The sequence below is a fragment of the Epinephelus fuscoguttatus genome, linkage group LG8 (assembly GCF_011397635.1).
Source record: "Epinephelus fuscoguttatus linkage group LG8, E.fuscoguttatus.final_Chr_v1".
Classification (NCBI taxonomy): domain Eukaryota; kingdom Metazoa; phylum Chordata; class Actinopteri; order Perciformes; family Serranidae; genus Epinephelus; species Epinephelus fuscoguttatus.
In genome coordinates this window covers 2,930,852-2,950,931 of record NC_064759.1, presented here as the reverse complement: position 1 = coordinate 2,950,931, position 20,080 = coordinate 2,930,852, and the positions used below count along the sequence as shown (strand labels likewise).

The following is a 20,080-nucleotide window of genomic DNA, read 5'->3' as shown; positions in this document are numbered from 1 at the left end:
GAGCCAGAAGGCAAAGCTTTTGATTTCCTGGTCCATCTCCGTCCCAACCCTCACCTATGGTCATGAGCTCTGGGTAGTGACTGAAAGAATGAGGTCACAGATACAAGCGGCTGAAATGAGTTTCCTCTGTAGGGTGTCTGGGCTCAGCCTTAGAGATAGGGGGAGGAGTCAGACATCTGGAGGGAGCTCGGAGTAGAGCCGCTGCTCCTTCATGTTGATGTGGTTCAACATCTGATCAGGATCCTCCTGGGCGCCTCCTGTTAGAGGTGTTCTGGGCACGTCCCACTGGTAGGAGGCCCTGGGGCAGACCCAGAACATGTTGGAGGGATTATATATCTCATCTGACCTGGGAACACCTCAGGGTCCTCCAGGAGGAGCTGGAAAATGTCGCTGAGGAGAGGGACGTCTGGGGTGCTTTGCTCAGCTTGCTGCACCCGAGACCCGGCCTCAGATAAGCAAATGAAAATGGATGGATGGAATTATGTATTTACGTCATGCAATGATTGCAGCATGTGTCACAGCAGTGTGGAGAGTGTGTGCAGCTTCCCCCCGTGCCGCCAGCTCCCAGAGCTCCCCGCCTGTGCTGTGAGCAGAAATCCACTGGATGGCGCCAAACATGTGACTTTGAGTCACTGATAACATGTTTTGTATCATCCTGTGATTTTTGGCAGGTGTACAGGCAGGGAGCTCCTGCAGCTGGCAGAAGGGGTGAGACACACTAACCTGACCACGCTGGCTGAAAATCGGTAACATGTCCCTTTAATGGCTCACAATCAACAAAATAAGTAAAAGCAATAAAAACTGAAGTGGATTAAAAAATGAACTTTTGTAATCTTTCTTTGACTTGTTGGCAGTGGATGAACTGTCCAGGGATCATGAATGTCTACGTGACATTTCATGATCAATCCACCCGAAACCGAGCGAAAGACCATCAGACTGATGAGCTGTCAGATCGTCCCATAATATAATGACTCATTTGAATGGAGGGAACCTGGAAACAACTTCTATCAACAACAAGAAAGTGAAACAAATAAAACCATTTTACTTTTTTTTCTTTTTTACTCAGATGAAAAACACATTTTCAGAACTCAGATTTCAGCACAAACAAAACCAAAGTCAGGACTCAAAATCAAACATCAAAAAACAGCTTAAATAAAACTCTGGTGTACTTTAATGAAAACACATGAAATTATTGAACTTAAAAATCTGTCTTGAGACATTTCTAAGGGTCGCCACTTGTGACTGATCTTGTTTCAACAAATTACAACAACTCAAACTTTCCATTCTTGTTGAGACTTTTCCACACCATCAGTTCTGGCAGAAACTAATCCACCAGTCAGGACTTAATCACCCTCAGGGGTCGACCACACATGCTGTCGGGAGTGTTATCATCAGGTCTAATTATCCTCAAGGCGTCTCCGGTCGCTTTGGATCAGATCTCTTTCTTTTCCTTTTCAGTAAAGATTGTTTACGCATGTTTGGATTTGTGGGGTTTCCACGGATCATTTTCATTTCAGGGCCAACATCTTGGACTCTTTAAAGAAATGTCGACAATGTCGACCGTCCAGTTGCTTCAGGTAGATATTCAGAGAAATGAAATGAAACTAACGGGAAGAAAATGAGTCTAAACACTGAACGGTGATTTGGGAAATGATCAGCAAGAGTGGAAAATCTACTCAAGTTGAAGTTTATGTGCTGAAATCACTCAAACCACCGCTTCACTCCTCTGATGACGCATTTCACCTGCATGGTTCGGCAGCTCGACTTGCTCTGTTTGGTTTTCCATTAGCAAGAGTTGTGAATAGTGTCTGCTACTTTTTGGTCGACTTTCCAAGCGAGCTGAGCTGATACTGGAAGAAGGAAAGGCAGGAGGTCAGAGAGAATCATCGCTACCACGACATCCTGTAAAAAACTTTTAAAGAATATTACACAGGATTTTTCTTAAAAAAAAATAATACACTGACTCGTACAGAAGCAATCCCTCTCAATTGGCACTTATGACCCGCTCTCAGTGTGTGGTGGTGTATTTCTCTGTAGAGACTCTTTCCATTTTTTAGTCTTTTTGTCTTTGTTCCGGGTGTTTATGGGCGTGTCCCTCCACAGCCCTTAGGTGAGGTCGGGGCTTTACAGAAAATCAGTCACAAAATCCAAGAGACGCAGCGCTGAAAAAACACAAATAAAGCCAGTATATAGTCAGCCCACAAAACTACAGTGAACAATCGAAGTGCAGTCGTTCTTCTGTTTAGCTGCTGATGAAATGGTTCATTGAGTTTTGTGTTGAAGATGATGTCACTGCTGTTTCACATGTGGTCACACACACGTGATCAGCTGAGAATACACTGAGGGGGTACGATCTGCTGAGGAAAGCAAAAAAAAGAAAAGCATGAGAGTTGAGTCGAGCCATGCGGTGGAAATGAGGCGTAGGTGTCCACTGAGCGTCCTCCTCATGCAGCGTTTTTGTTCAAGCAGTTAGTAAAAAGTTAAATCAACTCTGTCCTTTAGTCGGCTCTTTGGACCGTCCAGTTTGACGACTGGGTCCCCTCCCTCTGCCGCCGCTGCTGCCGCCGCCACCACCACCACCACCCCCTCCTCCTCCTCCTCCTCCTCCTTTCTTCCTCTTGTGTCCTGGTCTCTGTCCACCCTCCTCCCTGTTAGCAGACTGAGCCCACAGGGCATCGTAGCGGCCCGGTGCCTGGTACCCGGGCTGGCTACAGTCCAGCGGGTCTCTGGAGAGGAGGATCCAGATGGTGGGCAAGTTCCTGCTGACCGTCAGGCTGTCGAGGCCGGCGGCGGGCTCCAGCGGCTCCCACACCTCCTGCACGGTGCTGAACAGCAGCCTGGTGAGCTGGTGCAGCCCCTTCACACGCCGCTTCACGATCTCAGCGCACGTGATGGCTTTAGACACACCCTTACCGACCGCGGTGAAGACGATCTGTTTGCAGAGCGGCCGGCCTGGTGATTCCTGTTGTCCCTCCACAGCCACGCCTCCGTCCTCAGGAGTGTGTCGTCCCTCGTCCTCCGCTGCGCGGGGTTTGGCCTCCATGCGGATCTGAGCGTAACGCAGCAGGTTGCGGATCTTGCTGTTTTCTTTGACGCGGACCTCCGGCGTGTCAGGGGGGAGGCCAGGGAACGGACAGATGGGCGGCTGCTCCACCGTCCGAGCTTTATTGTAGTTCTCCATCTGCAGACAGACACAGGACAGACAGACGGAATGGATGTAGAGCACAGTCACAATATTAATAAGATCGTTTAAGTATGAATCTAAATCTGTTAAAAAAAAAAAAAAAAAAAAAAAATCACATATAAATAATCAAAATGATGTTCAGAAAGTGACAAAACTCTTCATATGTGTTAAACAAAAACTTAAGTTTGCTTTCTCTGAATTCTAACTTTGATACAATACCTTGAAAAACATCACTCTCACTTTTGGATTTGGGAAAGAGTTGCTCATGTTCACTAATATTTTTAGACTGTCTTAGACACAGGAATAACATGGGTTTTTAAAATGATTGTAGTTTCCCTTTACGATGCTGACTGTGAATTTCACCGTGCCCAGTTTGAGTTCATTATTCAGTAGGTGAAGATAATAATCAGGCAGTTGGTCACTGCTGCTAACTAAGTTTATCAAATTACTAAAAATAATAACTGTGACAGAATTAAAATATTCAGTCAAAACAAAGATCTGTCTGCCACAAGGTGACGCCAAATGACCAGAGAGACAGAAATCCTCCACACAGCAGAGGTGTCCTCACAGCAGAGCAGTTTCTGACATTTATTTTTGTTACTGATTCATTTGTGGATTATTATCTCAATAACTGGTTTGGCCTATGAAAGATTAGTGCACAGTGACAAAAACCTGTGACAATACAGAGCCTAAAATAACTTCATCAAATGTCTTGTTTTGTCTAAACAACATTTTCAAATCCCCAAAATATTGTATTTCTTATTATGTCAGCAAATCCCCATATCCAAGGAACCTGGAAATATCACGTTTGTGGTATAATTGTTGCAGCCCAACATCACAGTGAAGGTGTCCATGCAGGTCCAGAGTGATGATATCAGACAGGATATAACAGAACATTTATGGCAAAGATGCTCAACTTGGTTTGCTCAGGGCCACTTTGACACGAGGCCAGTTAATGAACAAATAATCATATTTATCAGTGGATATAACAGGGTTGGGGAAATAAATAGATACAGCCTCATATCACAATATTTGTGTGTGGGCGGCAATATTGTACTGTCACACAGTGCTGAGTATCGATTTTTTCATTATACAAATTATTACAAATACAAATTAAACTTTAGGCCGACTACCTGAATAACATAATATTTTTTTTCAGTGTATTAGATAAATTTTGCTGCACAAACAGAAGTTGTGGTGAGTTGAACAGACAGAAAACTTTATCCTATTAGATAAAACAGACATCTTTTCCTTTATGGACATAATTTCCAGTTGGAAAAAGGTAATGAACTGCAGTATATCACAATATATTTTATCACAATACTCAGCATATCGCAACATAGTTAAAATCACAATAATATCGTATTGTGGGTCCTCTGGTGATTCACACCTCTGATAATAAATGAAATTCCAGTTTTCTGCCCTTCAACATTTGCTGACCTCACTCATCTTTACCAAGAAGCAAAAACATGCAAGTGACAGATATATTTGCTTCACTGACCAGCCAAAAAAGACAATGGTAGCCTAGAGGGTGGCTGGTAGATTTTGGAAAGGCAAAAAACTTGAATCCCACCCCTGGACTCCACACAGGTCAGGAGCATGCAGGGGGGGGGGGGGGTTCAGGATGTGAGGTCATTCGGGGCATAACCTGGCCCCCGAATGAGGGATCCTTTTATATTAAAATAAAAAGCTCTATTTTTATTTTTTTTAATGCACTCTCACACCTTATTTACACCCACACCACTGTGAATTCATTTATTTTCATCATGATTTAGCGAGCGGTCAGCGGGACACCCAGCTCTCTATGGTGGGCCAGATTTAGCCCGCAGTATCAGTGATTTATGGTAACATCTGTGTAACTTCACTGGCAGTGCTCTGTAGGAACATTATGGATGTCACATCAGATGTTGACCACTGTGGAAAACATCAGCACCACACTCCACTCAAAAGTTAAATCACTTTTACTTTAGCCACTCTTCCACTTGCACATTGATCCAGAAATTGAACCTGGAGGGACAGTACCCTTTTAAGCAAACTCATGAAAATTCGGGGTACAAATAATTTAATTCCACAGTGAAGTAACAGTTATATTTTGGAAGTGAGGTCCTTTTTTCTTACATCCACCGTACTACATTTGGTGAGGACTGCCATATTAGCAAGCTGCTCAACTGTACAATTACATTAAAACAAACAGTGCTTGGTGTACTGAAGGTATGCCGAATGAAGAAGAGCTTCGTCATGACTCAACACCTTGTTGAAACATATTCTGCCACAAGTTTATTTTCACCGGGGGCAGAGAAAATTTTAAATCTACAGTATTATTAACGGAGATCGGCACGGTGACTTTCCTGAACATCACAGGCGCGTTGAGGCTCGACAAACGTTAGGCTGATAACGGAAGGACAAACTTAATGTTCTAACATTGATCTAATATCACAGAGACTCCGTGTAATTCCGCTAATGTTGAATAATCTGACAGGAAACTTCGTTATTAGCTATGTTAGCAAGTGCGGCTAAGCTACAAGCTAATGTAGCCTCAGATTCTGCTCACGGAAATGGGCTGAACGCAAAAACGATAAAAGTGTGAGTTCTTTGTTACAATAACGACTAAAGTGTGTCAATAATAAGCGTATAAACGTACCTGGTGGTGTTTTGTTTGGTTACTGAACTCTCCACATGTTATCTTCTGTAGCTACGCTTTACGTTACCATAAAACGATGAGAACTGTCGTGAAGACCGGACGCGATCAAAAATACTGTTACAGTCAGGGAGTGTTCGTTACTCATCAGAGGCTGTGACTCACTTTTACCCTCTTTTTTCATTGAGCCATAAATTAATTGTTAGAGTTTTAAACTCACCCTTTGATGTTTGATGTTGACAGTTTTTTTTTTGCACGGGACTTTTTTTTCAACATTTATTTATAATTGTCAGACAAAATACAAACAAAACAAACAAAGGACATACAAATTGGACAATAAAAACTTTTTTTTTTTTTTTTTTAAATCCGCAGCATCTCCAACCCCTTCAAGTCCAGCCTCCACATCCAAACCCTCCCCTCATCCTCTTTCCTTAATCAAGGACCACTATTATCCTTCTCTTGTCTTTGCACCTCATCCCACAGCACAAACAACAAGCAGTTCTTTGATTTATCGACCAGCACCAACAAAGGAAAGACGTTCGTTTTTAGTTCAACATATTCTGTCTCATTATTTTGCAACCTGAAAGCTACTTTTTCCAAGTTTATAGTTTCTGTTGCTCCAGTGATCCACTCTTTATGAGCTGGTGCTTTTGAACAAATCCAAAAAATTCTCCAAGTTAAAAAAAAAAAAAGCCTTGGTTTTCCACATGCATTGTAGATTCTAATATATTCATGATAGTAAAATCACATGTCCATACATTTCTCTGTCATTGTTATTTAATACTTATGCCCTTTTGTTGTTGATTATATTTATGATTATTTCATTTAATCAAACAATGAATATTCCCGTCATTACTAATGTAAAGTCGAACACGTTCTCGGTGGGTGTTGGCCTCCGCCAAGGTTGTCCCTTGTCACCAATCCTGTTTGTGACCTTCATGGACAGGATCTCGAGGGGCAGCTTTTCGCAGATGATACGGTTCTGTTGGCTCCATCACACCGTGACCTCCAGCATGCACTGGGGCGTTCTGCAGCCGAGTGTGAAGCAGTTGGGATGAGAGTCAGCACCTCCAAATCTGAGGCCATAGTTCTCTGTCGGAAACCGGAGGATTGCCCCCTCTGGGTTGGGCGAGAGTTACTGCCTCAAGCGGGGGAGTATCTTGGGGTCTTGTTCATGAGTGAGGTTAGAATGGAGTGTGAGATGGATCGGTGGGTCGGTGCGGCTTCTGCAGTGATGCAGGCACTGCGCCGGTCTGTTGTGGTGAAGAGGGAGCTGAGCCAGAAGGCAAAGCTTTCGATGTTCTGGTCCATCTGCGTCCCAACCCTCACCTATGGTCATGAGCTCTGGGTAGTGACTGAAAGAATGACATCACAGATACAAGCGGCTGAAATGAGTTTCCTCTGTAGGGTGTCTGGGCTCAGCCTTAGAGATAGGGGGAGGAGTCAGAGATCTGGAGGGAGCTCGGAGTAGAGCCGCTGCTCCTTCACATCGAAAGGGGTCAATTGAGGTAGTTCGGGCATCTGACTAGGATGTCCCCTGGGCACTTCCAGCTGGAGGTGTCCTGGACACATCCCACTGGTAGGAGGCCCCGGGGCAGACCCAGAACACACTGGAGGGATTATATATCCTGTCTGGTCTGGGAACACCTTGGATCCTCCAGGAGGAGCTGGAAAGTGTTGCTGAGGAGAGGGATGTCTGGGGTGCTTTGCTCGGCCTGCTGCCCCCGCGACCTGGCCCCGGATAAGCAGATGAAAATGGATGGATGGATTACGAATCAACTGGTCATCAGTCACCTGAATGCGCTGTCATCCATCATTGCCTGTTTGCAGCTCAGTTGACGTGATGTATCGTCCGCAATGCAGAGGATTATGGGTCAGAGAAGCCAGTAAAGCATGCTGGTTTACAAACTGCGAAATCAGACCAGAACATCCTGATATTTCTGGCATACTGCATTTGCCACACTCTACTGGGACTTTTTCTGACATACTGTATGGTCTGGTAGTATGGAGACTGGAACACACAGAGTGACACCTTCCTGTTTGCCTGAACCCACATACTGACTGCTTTGAACCAGAGGACACTGGTTCTGTATTTAATTTCAATATACTGACAATTCTTTTGTCTTTGCCCCAACACACTCTCACTCCGACCTTGTCGCATATCGATGTTTGGTCATGGACCTTCCACTTTGAGAACGTGCAAGGATTCAAGATTGTTGGTTGTTGACATCATGGGGAACTGACTTTTTAATCTAACAACGTCAGACTGTTACTGATTGATACAAAAGTTTGTTTAAGCAGGCTATTTTCAGGGTTACAAAATCCACGTAAACATGAGCTTTGAGCTGTTTCAGGCTGCAGCTGAACAGTTGGTCAGGTTGGTTTGCCCCCTCAGTGCAGTTCATTTGTGCAGGTGTGAACACAGCAAAACACCCAGACCGAGACCTTCTTGAAGAGGTGGTCTCAGTCCGGTTCCAAAGGAACTCTGGTGCGGTTGGTTTGTGGTGAGAAGGTGTTGCGACCTGGATGTGAAGCAACTGCAGTCACATGACACATTGTTTGGGTTAAACATGAGCATGTTACAGTCCTGGAGGATTATTAATGTGCACCTCCTCCTGTACTGCCTTAATATGCACATTCAGCACATCCAATGCATCAAAACATTGTTTTCTAGTTGGAGCCGCGTTTGCCTCGTTTTCAAACTGTATGCTTTGACTAAAATGAACAATGACAGCAATATAGTCCACGATGAGCAGCGCTAAAATCAACCTGCGTAGTTGTCCCTCCATTGTGACATTAGAAAGTGTCACATTTATCTTGCAAGTGTACTCTTCTTCAACGTTTGCTTTACTTCCTGGATTTTTCCCACATGGAAATTCTGACCAATCAAGAGCAGCTTTCTCACACAAGGCATTTGATCTGGTCCTCTTGTAAATGCTGCCGTGAGAACACCAACCAACTCTAGGCAATTATACAACTTTGGAACAACATGAGTCCCTGATTCAGACCACAGGAGACCACTCTAGGGCTGACAGCTCCCGTACAGACTATATGCACGCGAACATCTAACTTTAAAGCAGTGACACCAATAAAAAGTTGTAATACATTCACTGACCAAATGACGAATTTTCCTGAGCAGGTCACGTGTTCAGCAAGGAGTCTGGCTTTGAAGAGAGTATAGAGAGGTTTCACCATAATTCATTTCCCTGTTGGAAAGGGCCGTCTGTTTGGGAAGCACTGAGCATACGACTTGATAAAGTTGCATGAGAGTTTGTAAACAGATGATTTGATATAGTTTTGCTTTTGTTAAACAAAACCCTGTTTACTTCAATTCATCAAGAATGTTTGCCATTTTTGGATTTTTCGTTCACCTTTGAGGCAGGTGAGAAAGACAAACTTTTCTCGACAAATTCAGTGTAACACTGGGTTAGTGACTGGTATACAGATGGTCATTTGGGGGTTTAAGTATTCCTTTACGAAACGACCAAACTAACCCAGCTTCATATAAACCTCAGAATATAATCAGCATGACTCACAACAGGTTTGTAGAACTTTACAATACAGTAATAAACGTTTGCATTTTCTTCAGCTGATGTGACCCCTGATGTGATGAACTCTGGTGTGTTTACTGTCGGCAGTGTAGAAATAACAGACACATCCTGCCAAGTGACAAACACTGATGTTAACTGGAAATGGTGGAGTGTGTCCAAACAGGGAGGAGAGTCAGGACTATAAAATCAGACCTGAATGTCTCACTGAGCTGTGACAGGGAGACATCAACCAGATTATAATCCAACATGTTTTCTTTCAGGATGCTGCTCTGTGCTCTGATGCTCACTCTGCTGGCTGTCACTGTGGAGTCTGGCGAAGTATTTTGTAAGTATTTTGGGTTTTGGGGCTATTGTGCAGTAAAATGCAGTTTCAAACCATGACTGTGCTGCTCTACAACCTCTCCATGAGTTTAAATTAATCTCACTGATGTGCTGCTGTCAGTCGGTCCGGTGATCGGGAATACAGTGATTGAGCATTCAGAGGTCCGGAATACAGTGGACGAGTATACAGACCTTGACTATGCCTATGAGTCTCCAGTTGTTCGTGCTGAGAAGGTGATGCGGCCGATAAGATCCCTTCAATCTGCATATGGACCAATCAGCCACTCTGGAGTCAAGTCAGTCCAAACACACTCAGCTAACACGATATGATATGAATAATGAAGATAAAACACTTTAACTGTTGTTTGTTCCTCAGAGTGACACTGGAGGACGGATCTCAGTGGCTCATCCATAAAGGAGACACCGGCACCGACTCTCAGATGGTGGTGACCAGCGCTGAAAACATGAGCTCAAAGTGGAAGGTGAGCCACATATCAGTCTTATTTGTTTTACAGGGCTCTGATATGTCAACAAGTTCTAACAAATGGTCCTTTGACTTCTGAGTGTGTGGACACATGGTCATGACATGTATGAGCTCATGTCTGCTGCAGGGAGACGAGTCATGGACTTGTTACTTTAGTAAAATCTACGGCCCCGTTTACACTGCTTCTTCAAGGCAGGAGTTTCACGCTGTTAGGCTGCCTCGCCATGCTGTGTTGAAGGTACAGTCCTACAATGGGAGACAGTGTCTCGCCTTTTACGGCTGGCATCAGAGGGAGTGACAGCGTAGAAATGATGTCTGTATAAATGAGACAGGGAAAAACCATGGGCAGAACGGGTGTGATGTTTTGCAGACTTGTTACGTTTGCAACCCACCACAGGAGATATAAAAAGTAGCTCATAGCAGTTAGCAGCTACCTCAAAGAAGCAGAAGAACAGCAACTGAAAATGTCAGCAAGTTGTGAAGATAATGAGGCTTCTTACCCTCCAAGCAGATCAGCTGCCATATAACAGGAACGGTAAATGTCCGATATGTTGTAATATTGTTACCTCCACCAAGGAGGTTATGTTTTCGCCGGCGTTGGTCTGTATGTCTGTTTGTTTGTCTGCAAAATAACTCAAAAAGTTCTGAACGGATTTCGATGAAATTGTCAGGAAATGTTGATAATGGGACAAGGAACAGATGATAAAATTTTGGTGGTGATCGGTTGAAGCGAAGTGGATAAAATAATAAAATGGTGGGAAATCCGAGCTGCTTGGCGGAGGTCTGCGCTCTCTGAGTGCTTTTCTAGTTGGTTATAAAACGCTGATGAGGCGTATGTTATGTCACACTTGAGGCCAATGCTCTTGTGTGACATGTCACGCCTCTTTTGATTACACGATGCCGACATGCCATCTGAAATCACACACTGGGGCAGCATGATGCGCTCGGTCTGTTTCTGTCCTCCTCTCAAAGTTGGCGGTCTGCTGGGCGGGTTCGGGTGGTTAATCAACAGATATTTTTGGGGAAGGTGTGGATTAGCTCTCAAATAGGTACTGATGCTGCTATGTTGCATATCTTTTGCTTCTGGATACTGAGGCAGCATTATGCCGCTGTTAGTTTGGTTCAGTGTAAAAAAGCAAAGCAGACGTAACGGTGGGCCTTCATCGCTGCAGTAGCACAGAATCCCCCAGATTCCCTCTGTTGACAGTCTTTATGCTAAGCTAAGATAAACAGCTGCTGACTGTAGCTCCATACAACCCATCCAGACATCAGAGTGGCATCAGTCTGAATCTTTCCACTCTACAAAACACTTTGTTGATGTACATCCAGAACATGTTAAGGAATATATACTGTGTGTATATATTTACTATCAATTAACAAATGTTCTATGTACATATTAAATATATGTCACAGACTCTTGTGTTTTCTCTCTGCAGTCGGTGGAAGCCAAAGAAATTAATGGGAGGAGGACGGTGGCTGAGTTTGTGAAGGCTGGAGGAGACACCTACGACGTCCACGGGGGCAACTGTCACCATGCAACAGAAGCCATGATGAATCTGTAAACATGAGCTCTTCTGTTTCCTCACAGTTTGTTTCCCCTCTGATCAGCAGATATAAAGATGAAACCCCTCACAGGTCTTCTCTTTATATTGGTTTAACATCGTCCAAATCAAATTTCACTACAAGATTTCCTGTAACCTCACATGACTGAAATAAAATGTCTAAATAGTATCCTTCCTCCCACACAGTTGTGTCTGCAAGGGTCTGTTTCAAACTGACTTTCTAGCATGTAAATCATCCAAGGCTGTTCAGAGAGCAGGTTTAGTGAAAACTCTGAGTTAGTTAACCCTGAGATGATGGAAACTCTGACAGAGCCAGACATGATGTTTCATCTCCTCACTGAGTCAGTCTGCATCAAGCACAAGTGCAACCTGTGTGTGACGTTGTCTGCTCCAATGAACTGGTAGCTGGTAGCTGGTGGTAACAGCCGGGTTTATCACCTCGTGGAAAAACCCTCCATAGCTCTGGGATAAATAGCAAAGGACAACAGTGTGATGTCACCTGGTGTGGACGACCCACTCATGCTCTGTCTCATGAAAAATCCTCCATAGCTCTGAAAATTTCTCTGTTTATATTTGTTTATGAATCAAATTACAGTGAAACAATAAAGTGACACAGTGATCATATAGTGGATTTTAAATGTATGCCAGTTTTGCACAGAGATAATACACTGTTTCGCCTCGTTGTGAATCTTTGGTCTGAGATTTAAGATGCACTAAACCACCCGCTCACAGCTCAGAAAAAAACAGCACTGAATCATCAAACAGACCCAGAGACCAGAGTTTCTGTCTGACAGCATTTGCTAACATGAGGTTTGCACTGGATTGATGAAGGGTCAGAATGTCCTGAGTGTCCTCACCTTTCATGAGCCCTAAGGACGGGCGTCCTCACACGCTGATTGGTCCAGAGGGGAAACACACCAAGCTGCTCTCCAGTCTTCATTAGGAGTCGATGCCTACACCCTGCACAACAGGTGATCTGAATTACCCTCCAATCAGCTCCGGGGAGCCGTGACATCCAGCCAACATGAACTGCAAAAAGAGAAATGACGGCGGGTACCAAACCACGAGGGACTGCAACACAATCTCTACACACAACATCAAAACACAGTGTTCAGGGATGTAGCTCCAGAATTTTTTTTTTAAGCCAGGAACACTCTCGTCATAGATTTAACCATAGGGTGACCATATTTTGATTACCAAAAAAGAGGACATTCGGCCGGCCACGACATAGCCTACTTAAATGATACTCGCAGTTTACTCAAAGATGCCTTATCATTTTGATATATTTAAAATTTATATGTATGGATAGAAAATTCAGTTATATTACAAAATAATATCTCTCAAAGACAGAAATTCAGATAGGCCCCAATAGGGGCCGGGTTTGGTCAAAAATGTAGCTATAAATTGTATTCGGGCTCGGGTCGGATTCGGTCAGCTTTCAGTGAAAATGTAGTGTAAAAATAAATAAAATCCTATTGTCTGTCCTGTTTATTGCTTGGGCACTGTTATTTACGTGACAACACCTGAACATAACACACACACACACACACACATTGGCTGTTTGTTTCTACCTCTCCCCTCGCTGGAAGTCTCGGACCTCCAGCCGCCCGCCTCCGCCTTGATTAAACGCTGAAAATAAAATAAAAGCGGGAGACAGGTTTTTCCTATTTTATCTTATTTTGTTTTATGTCTCCCTCTCCTCTCGCTGGAAGCGTCAGACCTCCTGCCTCCCGCTCCCTCTCAAACATGGAGGTCTCCCTCTCCACAGCTGAGCACGCCCGGCCTGTTAAATAGCCTGTAACCACTGTGTGACATAAACTCAGTGCTTTGGTCATTAAATAATGTCGGGCTCGGTTCGGGTTCGGACAGAAATATGCTGCCCGTGCCGCACTCTAACACACACACACACACACACGGAAAACCGGACATAATCATCAGTTTCTAAAAAACCCCCGGACGCCCCGGACGGGATGTGAAAAGTGGACATGTCCGGGCAAAAGAGGACGTTTGGTCAGCCTATTTAACCATTTATTGCAACAAATGGAAATACAGTTATGTTTGGTGCTGAAGATGTTGCTCTTGATTAGACGAGCAGCATGCTCTGCCAAAACAGGCATCAAAATGCAGAAACCCCCCCAGGTATACAAGAGTGGGCCCAATTTGACCTTAGAGCCATGTTGGGGCTCTGAATGAGGAAGGTGGAGGTAAAGCTTTGCCAGCAGCAGGAGTGTGTGGCAGCGTTGGCGTAGCAGGGGTCAATGCATAGGAAGCCATATTTAAATGTACCACCTTGTGTGGGAATGGACGTGTGTAGGGTGTATAGCCTCTGGTGTGCCTGATCCAGCCCTGCTTAGACTCAACAGCTGTGTCATCAGACCAGTTCTATGGCCTGGAATTTTTTTTTTTTCCTGGTGTGGAGTTGTTGGTCATTGACCTTCCTCCACCATGCAGAGAGAGGCAAACATGGAAGGATGTTGTGTGTTGATTAGGCCAAAACGCTGCACGTCAAAAAATACGCTCCTATTATTTTCCATGTACAACCCCACACTGGCCTCGACGCTCCTTGATGTGCTGCCCCGCGACCACTGTCCCATTTCCAACCCTCGCCAGCCTCTCCCCCACTCGCTCTCTGCTTGTACACACCAGCTCCCATAGCAGCTTCCTTTCTCTGCTCCTGTGGCAGCTCGACTCCTCTCCTCATCAAAGAACCCTGTAGCTGTTGCTGTGTCTCGTGTGTGATGAAGAACGGATGAGGAGAGACTTGTTGAGGTTAGAAGAAGCTAAACGACCCACAATCCCGTCATAATGAAGACAACAGCCAAAAAGATACTTCCTGGTGAGTCACAGCTCTGGAGATCAGCTCAGGTGAGAAGTCAAGTTTAATTAGTGGCTGTCCACACATGATTTTAAGCCCAGAGTCAAAAGTTTATGACAACAGCAAACTCAGAAACAAACATGGCGACTGTGGAGGAGATATTGATAATGTAGCTCTTGCGTAAAAGACAAAAACAGAGGCAGCGCTGTAGGAGGCGGTGGTCGGTGAGGCCGTTAAATACATCGCAACTGGAGGACGGAGAATTCTTTTCTCTAGTACTGCCGATGAGAGAAATTGAATTGTTATTTCTTCTTCGTGTCTCACTAGAGCTACGTATCGGGTAGTGACAGCAACACTGTCCCCATGGTTCCTGGTGGTACTGCTCCGTTTGGCCCGTATCCGTAAGCTTTATGGAACCGTGCAGAAATACGGACGAAATGAACGCAGAGCACGGACAGAAGGCTCCGTCTGTATCCGGATCCGTATTTAACGTTGAGCATAAATGGGTCTGTAACCATATGTGGTCATCTGTTGACAAGCTGCAGCGCAACACATCCAGTGTGTGCTAGGGGCGGCACTTGACATGCGTCACATGAATCACCAGCACTGGTGTGTTTTCAGCTTATGGCCCCAAGGTGCCATGGCAGTGGAGAACCCCGTACAGCAGCACAAAGTGTCAGAGACCTGGACTATGGCCTGTTGTCCAATGACGTTCCTGCCTGTCCTTCTCCTCCTCTTTGTCAGACTGAATCCAGCTCTGTTCACAAAAATGTATTCATGGAGTCCAACGCTAACGTTCTCTTTCAGATGAAAACAGAGTCAGTGTTACAGACAGACAGACAGACAGACAGACAGACAGACAGACAGTGCTGTAGAGAGCACACACTCCTCATTTATATACAGTGTAGTATGTAGTGTGGTGCACTGTAAACCATCAGCACTGAGTGTGTCTGTTTGAAACTACACTCACCTGCACACACTGAAATCGTTGCCCTTTGACCCTGTCTGAGTTGCGATCAAAAGGTACTCTTTATGCTTGCTTCTAGCGCACCCTGCTGGACGACGTGTGGAAAGACTGACACCTTTTATTCCTTCAAAATCTGCACTGTCCTCAACAAGTTGTTGCTGTATTTCAAGCAGTCTCCTGACACTGTTTTGTAAGAACCATGTCAACAATGAGAGCCTCTTACTGTTAGTAGAATAGGAGAATCCTTCCACCCTCACGTGGCTGTCTGGGAATTCTACAAAAACCGAAGATGCAGTTACAAAAATAAACACAGTAAAAACAGTAATGGAGACATCTGTGACAGTAAAACTTCAATGACCACAAAAAACCCAAAACAAAATAATTACTGATTCTCATCCACCTGGTCTGCCACCTCTCACACATATTATTAAATATGGAAACATATATGGAACCAAATATAAACACAAGAGTACATTTTCCCGCCCTGAGTAACAGGAGAAAGCTGACTCTTTAATCCAACACCGTCAGACTGTGAATGATTGATACAAAAGTTTGTCGACTCAGGCTTTTTTCTTTTAGGATTACGAAATCCCTGTAAACATGAGCTTTGAGCTGCTTCAGGCTGCAGCTGAACTCTGTGAACCAAGAGAAGAAGAGTTTGAATGGGAACTGATAGTAAAACAAAACTCTCAGTTGAAGAAAGCCCTCGCACAGGATTTACATTGTTCTGAGGTTAATTCTGATAAATAATCACATACTAGTCCATAGCCATTGGTAGCTGTGTCACCTTCTACCTATGCCAGTCCTCAATGCCTATGTGCAGTTTCACATAGATTGACCACGTCAGTGAGTAGAAAAACGTGGGACAGACAGAATGACTGACTGACAGAATGACACACTGACAGTTTCCGTGATTATGTACAGCATACCATACCATGACTTAGTCATACCAAACATTAGAAACAACACCAACATTGGTCCACAGGGGGAGCCACAGCGATCGGTCGCATTTTAGCCATTTTGAAGCATTTTTCTGTTGTTATAGCGCCACCCAGTTGCCAATTAGAGTTAAATTTCTCCAGTCACCTTGAGGCGTCCTGTTCTACATATCTACCAAGTTTAGTAAAAATCCATATGGCGGTTAGGCCTAGATAAGAAATGAGCTCTCTAGCGCCCCCATTTTGTTTGATGGGCTCAATAATGGAGGGGTCCCCTCAGATTATGTGTGGTCATATGCCTACAAAGTTGCGTGGTGATGGGTGAAACCCTTGAGATGTTCTACACCTTTATGTGATGAGCCACGCCCTCCGCAATATTCATTGCCTTATAGAAGCTCAGTTTTAGGAAGTTTTCCAACTTTTGCCAAGAGGGAACTTTAGATATTGGTCCCTAGATTATGTTCACCCAGTTTCATGCAGATCGCTCAAACTTCCTAGGAAGAGATCCATTTGAAGTGTTTTTCAAAAAATTCAAAATGGCGGAAAATCTATATAAGCAGAAGTTATGGGTTCTTGAGGCAAATGTGTTCCTCATGAGGAGAGGCATCTCTGTGCAAAGTTTCATGTCTCTACGACATATGGGGCATGAGATATGCCCATTCAAAGTTTGACATTTCAATGGGTTGCTATAGCGCCCCCCTTTGGCCAATTGATGTAATATTGCTTCATTGGCATCCTCCCATGACCCTCTACCACTGTGCCAAATTTCACATGGATTGACCAAGTCAGTGAGGAGAAAAACGTGGAACACACACACACACAGAATTTTCCTCATTATATACTGACTCCTCAGAACCAGTCTGTGATGTCAGGGCTCAGCACGCCGAGGGTCCCACCTTTGACTGCTGCACGGCTGATAATGCACGTTGAATTTGTGAATTTCTTACATGCCTTCACGTTGAATGAAGAATCCAACGATGGCGAGCATTGCTGATGAATTAGAGTCACAGGGGTTCACGTTTAACAACAGCAAAATTATATCAAAACATCCTTTTACAAACTCTCACACAGCTGGTTCAGTGTACTCCAAGTCTCGTTCATCCAGTCGCAGCACTTCCCAAACAGACAGCCCTTTCTGACGGGGAACTAAACTGAAGGTGAAACTTTATCTGTGCTCGCTTTAAAGCCAGACTCCATTGACAACAGCAGTAAGTTTACCCTGCTGATCACAGGAGCTGCTGGTCTGCCACTGCCTCAATCTGCAGTTTGTTCTCAATCTACATGAGCATATGACTGGATGAACGAGACATGGATTACACTGCATTAGTTGTGTGATTGTTTGTAAACAGATGTTTTGATATATCATAAAACTTTAAACGCCCAGTCCCTTTTACTAACCTGGTGTGGCTCCACATTCTGACAAATAAAGGCCTGTCTCAATTAGAGGCCTGGTCTGGTTGCCAAGCAGTTCATTTTTATATAAGTTATTCAGATTTATAAATCCAGGTTGAAATAAGCTTTGAGTGTCTGCTGACTTAATGAACTCTGGTGTGTTTACTGTCAGTGGTGTAGAGATCACAGACACATCCTGACACGTGACAGACAGCGATGTTGACGGGGACAGATAAGCTGTGTCCAAACAGGGAGGAGAGTCAGGACTCTATAAAGTGCCACCTGACTGTCTCACTGTCCTCTGACGGGGAGACATAAACCAGATTATAATCCAACATGTTTTCCTTCAGGATGCTGCTCTGTGCTCTGACGCTCACTCTGCTGGCTGTCACTGTGGAGTCTGGCGAGCTTCTTGGAACTGCAGCTTCTATCAGTAAGTATTTTGGGTTTTGGGGGGATTGTGCAGTAAAATGTGGTTTAAAGCTGTTACTGTGCTGCTCTGAAACCTCTCTGTGACTTCAAATTAATCTCACTGATGTGCTGCGGTCAGTCGATACAGTGGACGACACCCTCGACTTGTTAGACCCAGAATCCGAGGAGAGCGGTGTCCACGACTCTCCAGTTACACGTGCTGAGAGGGTGATGCGGCCGATAAGATCCCTTCGATCTGCGTATGGACCAATCAGCCACTCTGGAGTCAAGTCAGTCCAAACACACTCAGCTGACACGACATATAATATGAATAATGAAGATAAAACACTTTAACTGTTGTTTGTTCCTCAGAGTGACACTGGAGGACGGATCTCAGTGGCTCATCCATAAAGGAGACACCGGCACCGACTCTCAGATGGTGGTGACCAGCGCTGAAAACATGAGCTCAAAGTGGAAGGTGAGCCACATATCAGTCTTATTTGTTTTACAGGGCTCTGATATGTCAACAAGTTCTAACAAATGGTCCTTTGACTTCTGAGTGTGTGGACACATGATCATGACATGTATGAGCTCATGTCTGCTGCAGGGAGACGAGTCATGGACTTGTTACTTTAGTAAAATCTACGGCCCCGTTTACACTGCTTCTTCAAGGCAGGAGTTTCACGCTGTTACGCTGCCTCGCCATGCTGTGTTGAAGGTACAGTCCTACAATGGGAGACAGTGGAGAAATGATGTCTGTATAAACGCCACAGCTGGCAGGTCAAAAGCATGGGCAGGACGGGCTTGACGTTTTGCGGACTTGTTATGTTTGCAATGCATCACCAGAGATTTAAAAAGTAGCTCATAGCAGTTAGCAGCTACCTCAAAGAAGCAGAAGAACAGCGCCTGAAAATGTCCGCAAGTTGTGAAAACAATGAGGTCCAGGAGCTCCTTACCCTCTGAGAGGATGATGAGATCAGCGGATCAGGCACCAACGGCGGACCTACCAGTTCTGGTGTTCCCTGGTGAATACCAGTCGAGCTGCACGGTGCTGGGCTGTGAGCACAGGTCCCACAGGACGACATCTGGCCCTCATGCCACCCTCCTGGAGTCTGTTTCTGACAGTGTGCTCAGAAACATGCACACCAGCTGAGTCAGAAGGCAAAGCTTTCGATTTCCTGGTCCATCTGCGTCCCAACCCTCAGCTATGGTCATGAGCTCTGGGTAGTGACTGAAAGAATGAGGTCACAGATACAAGCGTCTGAAATGAGTTTCCTCTGTAGGGTGTCTGGGCTCAGCCTTAGAGATAGGGGGAGGAGTCAGACATCTGGAGGGAGCTCGGAGTAGAGCCGCTGCTCCTTTTCATTGAAAGGGGTCAGTTGAGACGGTTCGGGTATCTGATCAGGATCCTCCTGAACCTCTCCTGTTAGAGGTGTTCTGGTGGTAGGAGGCCCCGGGGCAGACCCAGAACACACTGGAGGGATTACATATCTCATCTGGCCTGGGAACGCCTCAGGGTCCTCCAGGTGGAGATGAAAAAAGTGTTGCTGAGGAGTCGGACATCTGGGGTGCTTTGCTCAGTCTGCTCCAGATAAGCGGATAAAAATGGATGGATGAACAAGATGGGACAGACTCACTGTGTTTGTTCATCCTCCTGTTTTTGTGTTTTCTCTCTGCAGTCGGTGGAAACCAAAGAATTTAACGGGAGGAAGACGGTTGGTGACTTTGTGAAGGCTGGAGGAGACGCCTACGACGTCCGCCGGGCCAACTGTCACCATGCAACAGACGCCATGATGAATCTGTAAACATGAGCTCTT

The 20,080-nt window shown here is 44.9% G+C and overlaps 1 protein-coding gene across 1 annotated transcript; it reads right to left on the bottom strand.

Annotated features, from left to right (window-relative positions):
- Positions 1–1,031: 1,031 nt before the first annotated feature.
- rpp25l (ribonuclease P/MRP 25 subunit-like) lies at positions 1,032–5,944 on the bottom strand. Its single transcript, XM_049583412.1, has 2 exons — positions 5,826–5,944; positions 1,032–3,181 (listed from the first exon to the last, which is right to left on the bottom strand). The coding sequence occupies exon 2, from the start codon at positions 3,179–3,181 to the stop codon at positions 2,486–2,488; it is 696 nt and encodes a 231-aa protein (XP_049439369.1). The 5' UTR covers positions 5,826–5,944; the 3' UTR covers positions 1,032–2,485.
- Between the last annotated feature and the right edge of the window lie 14,136 nt (positions 5,945–20,080).

Bases quoted from the DNA above. Each gene is read 5' to 3' on its own strand.
- rpp25l (XM_049583412.1), bottom strand. From the start codon at position 3,181: ATGGAGAACTACAATAAAGCTCGGACGGTGGAGCAGCCGCCCATCTGT.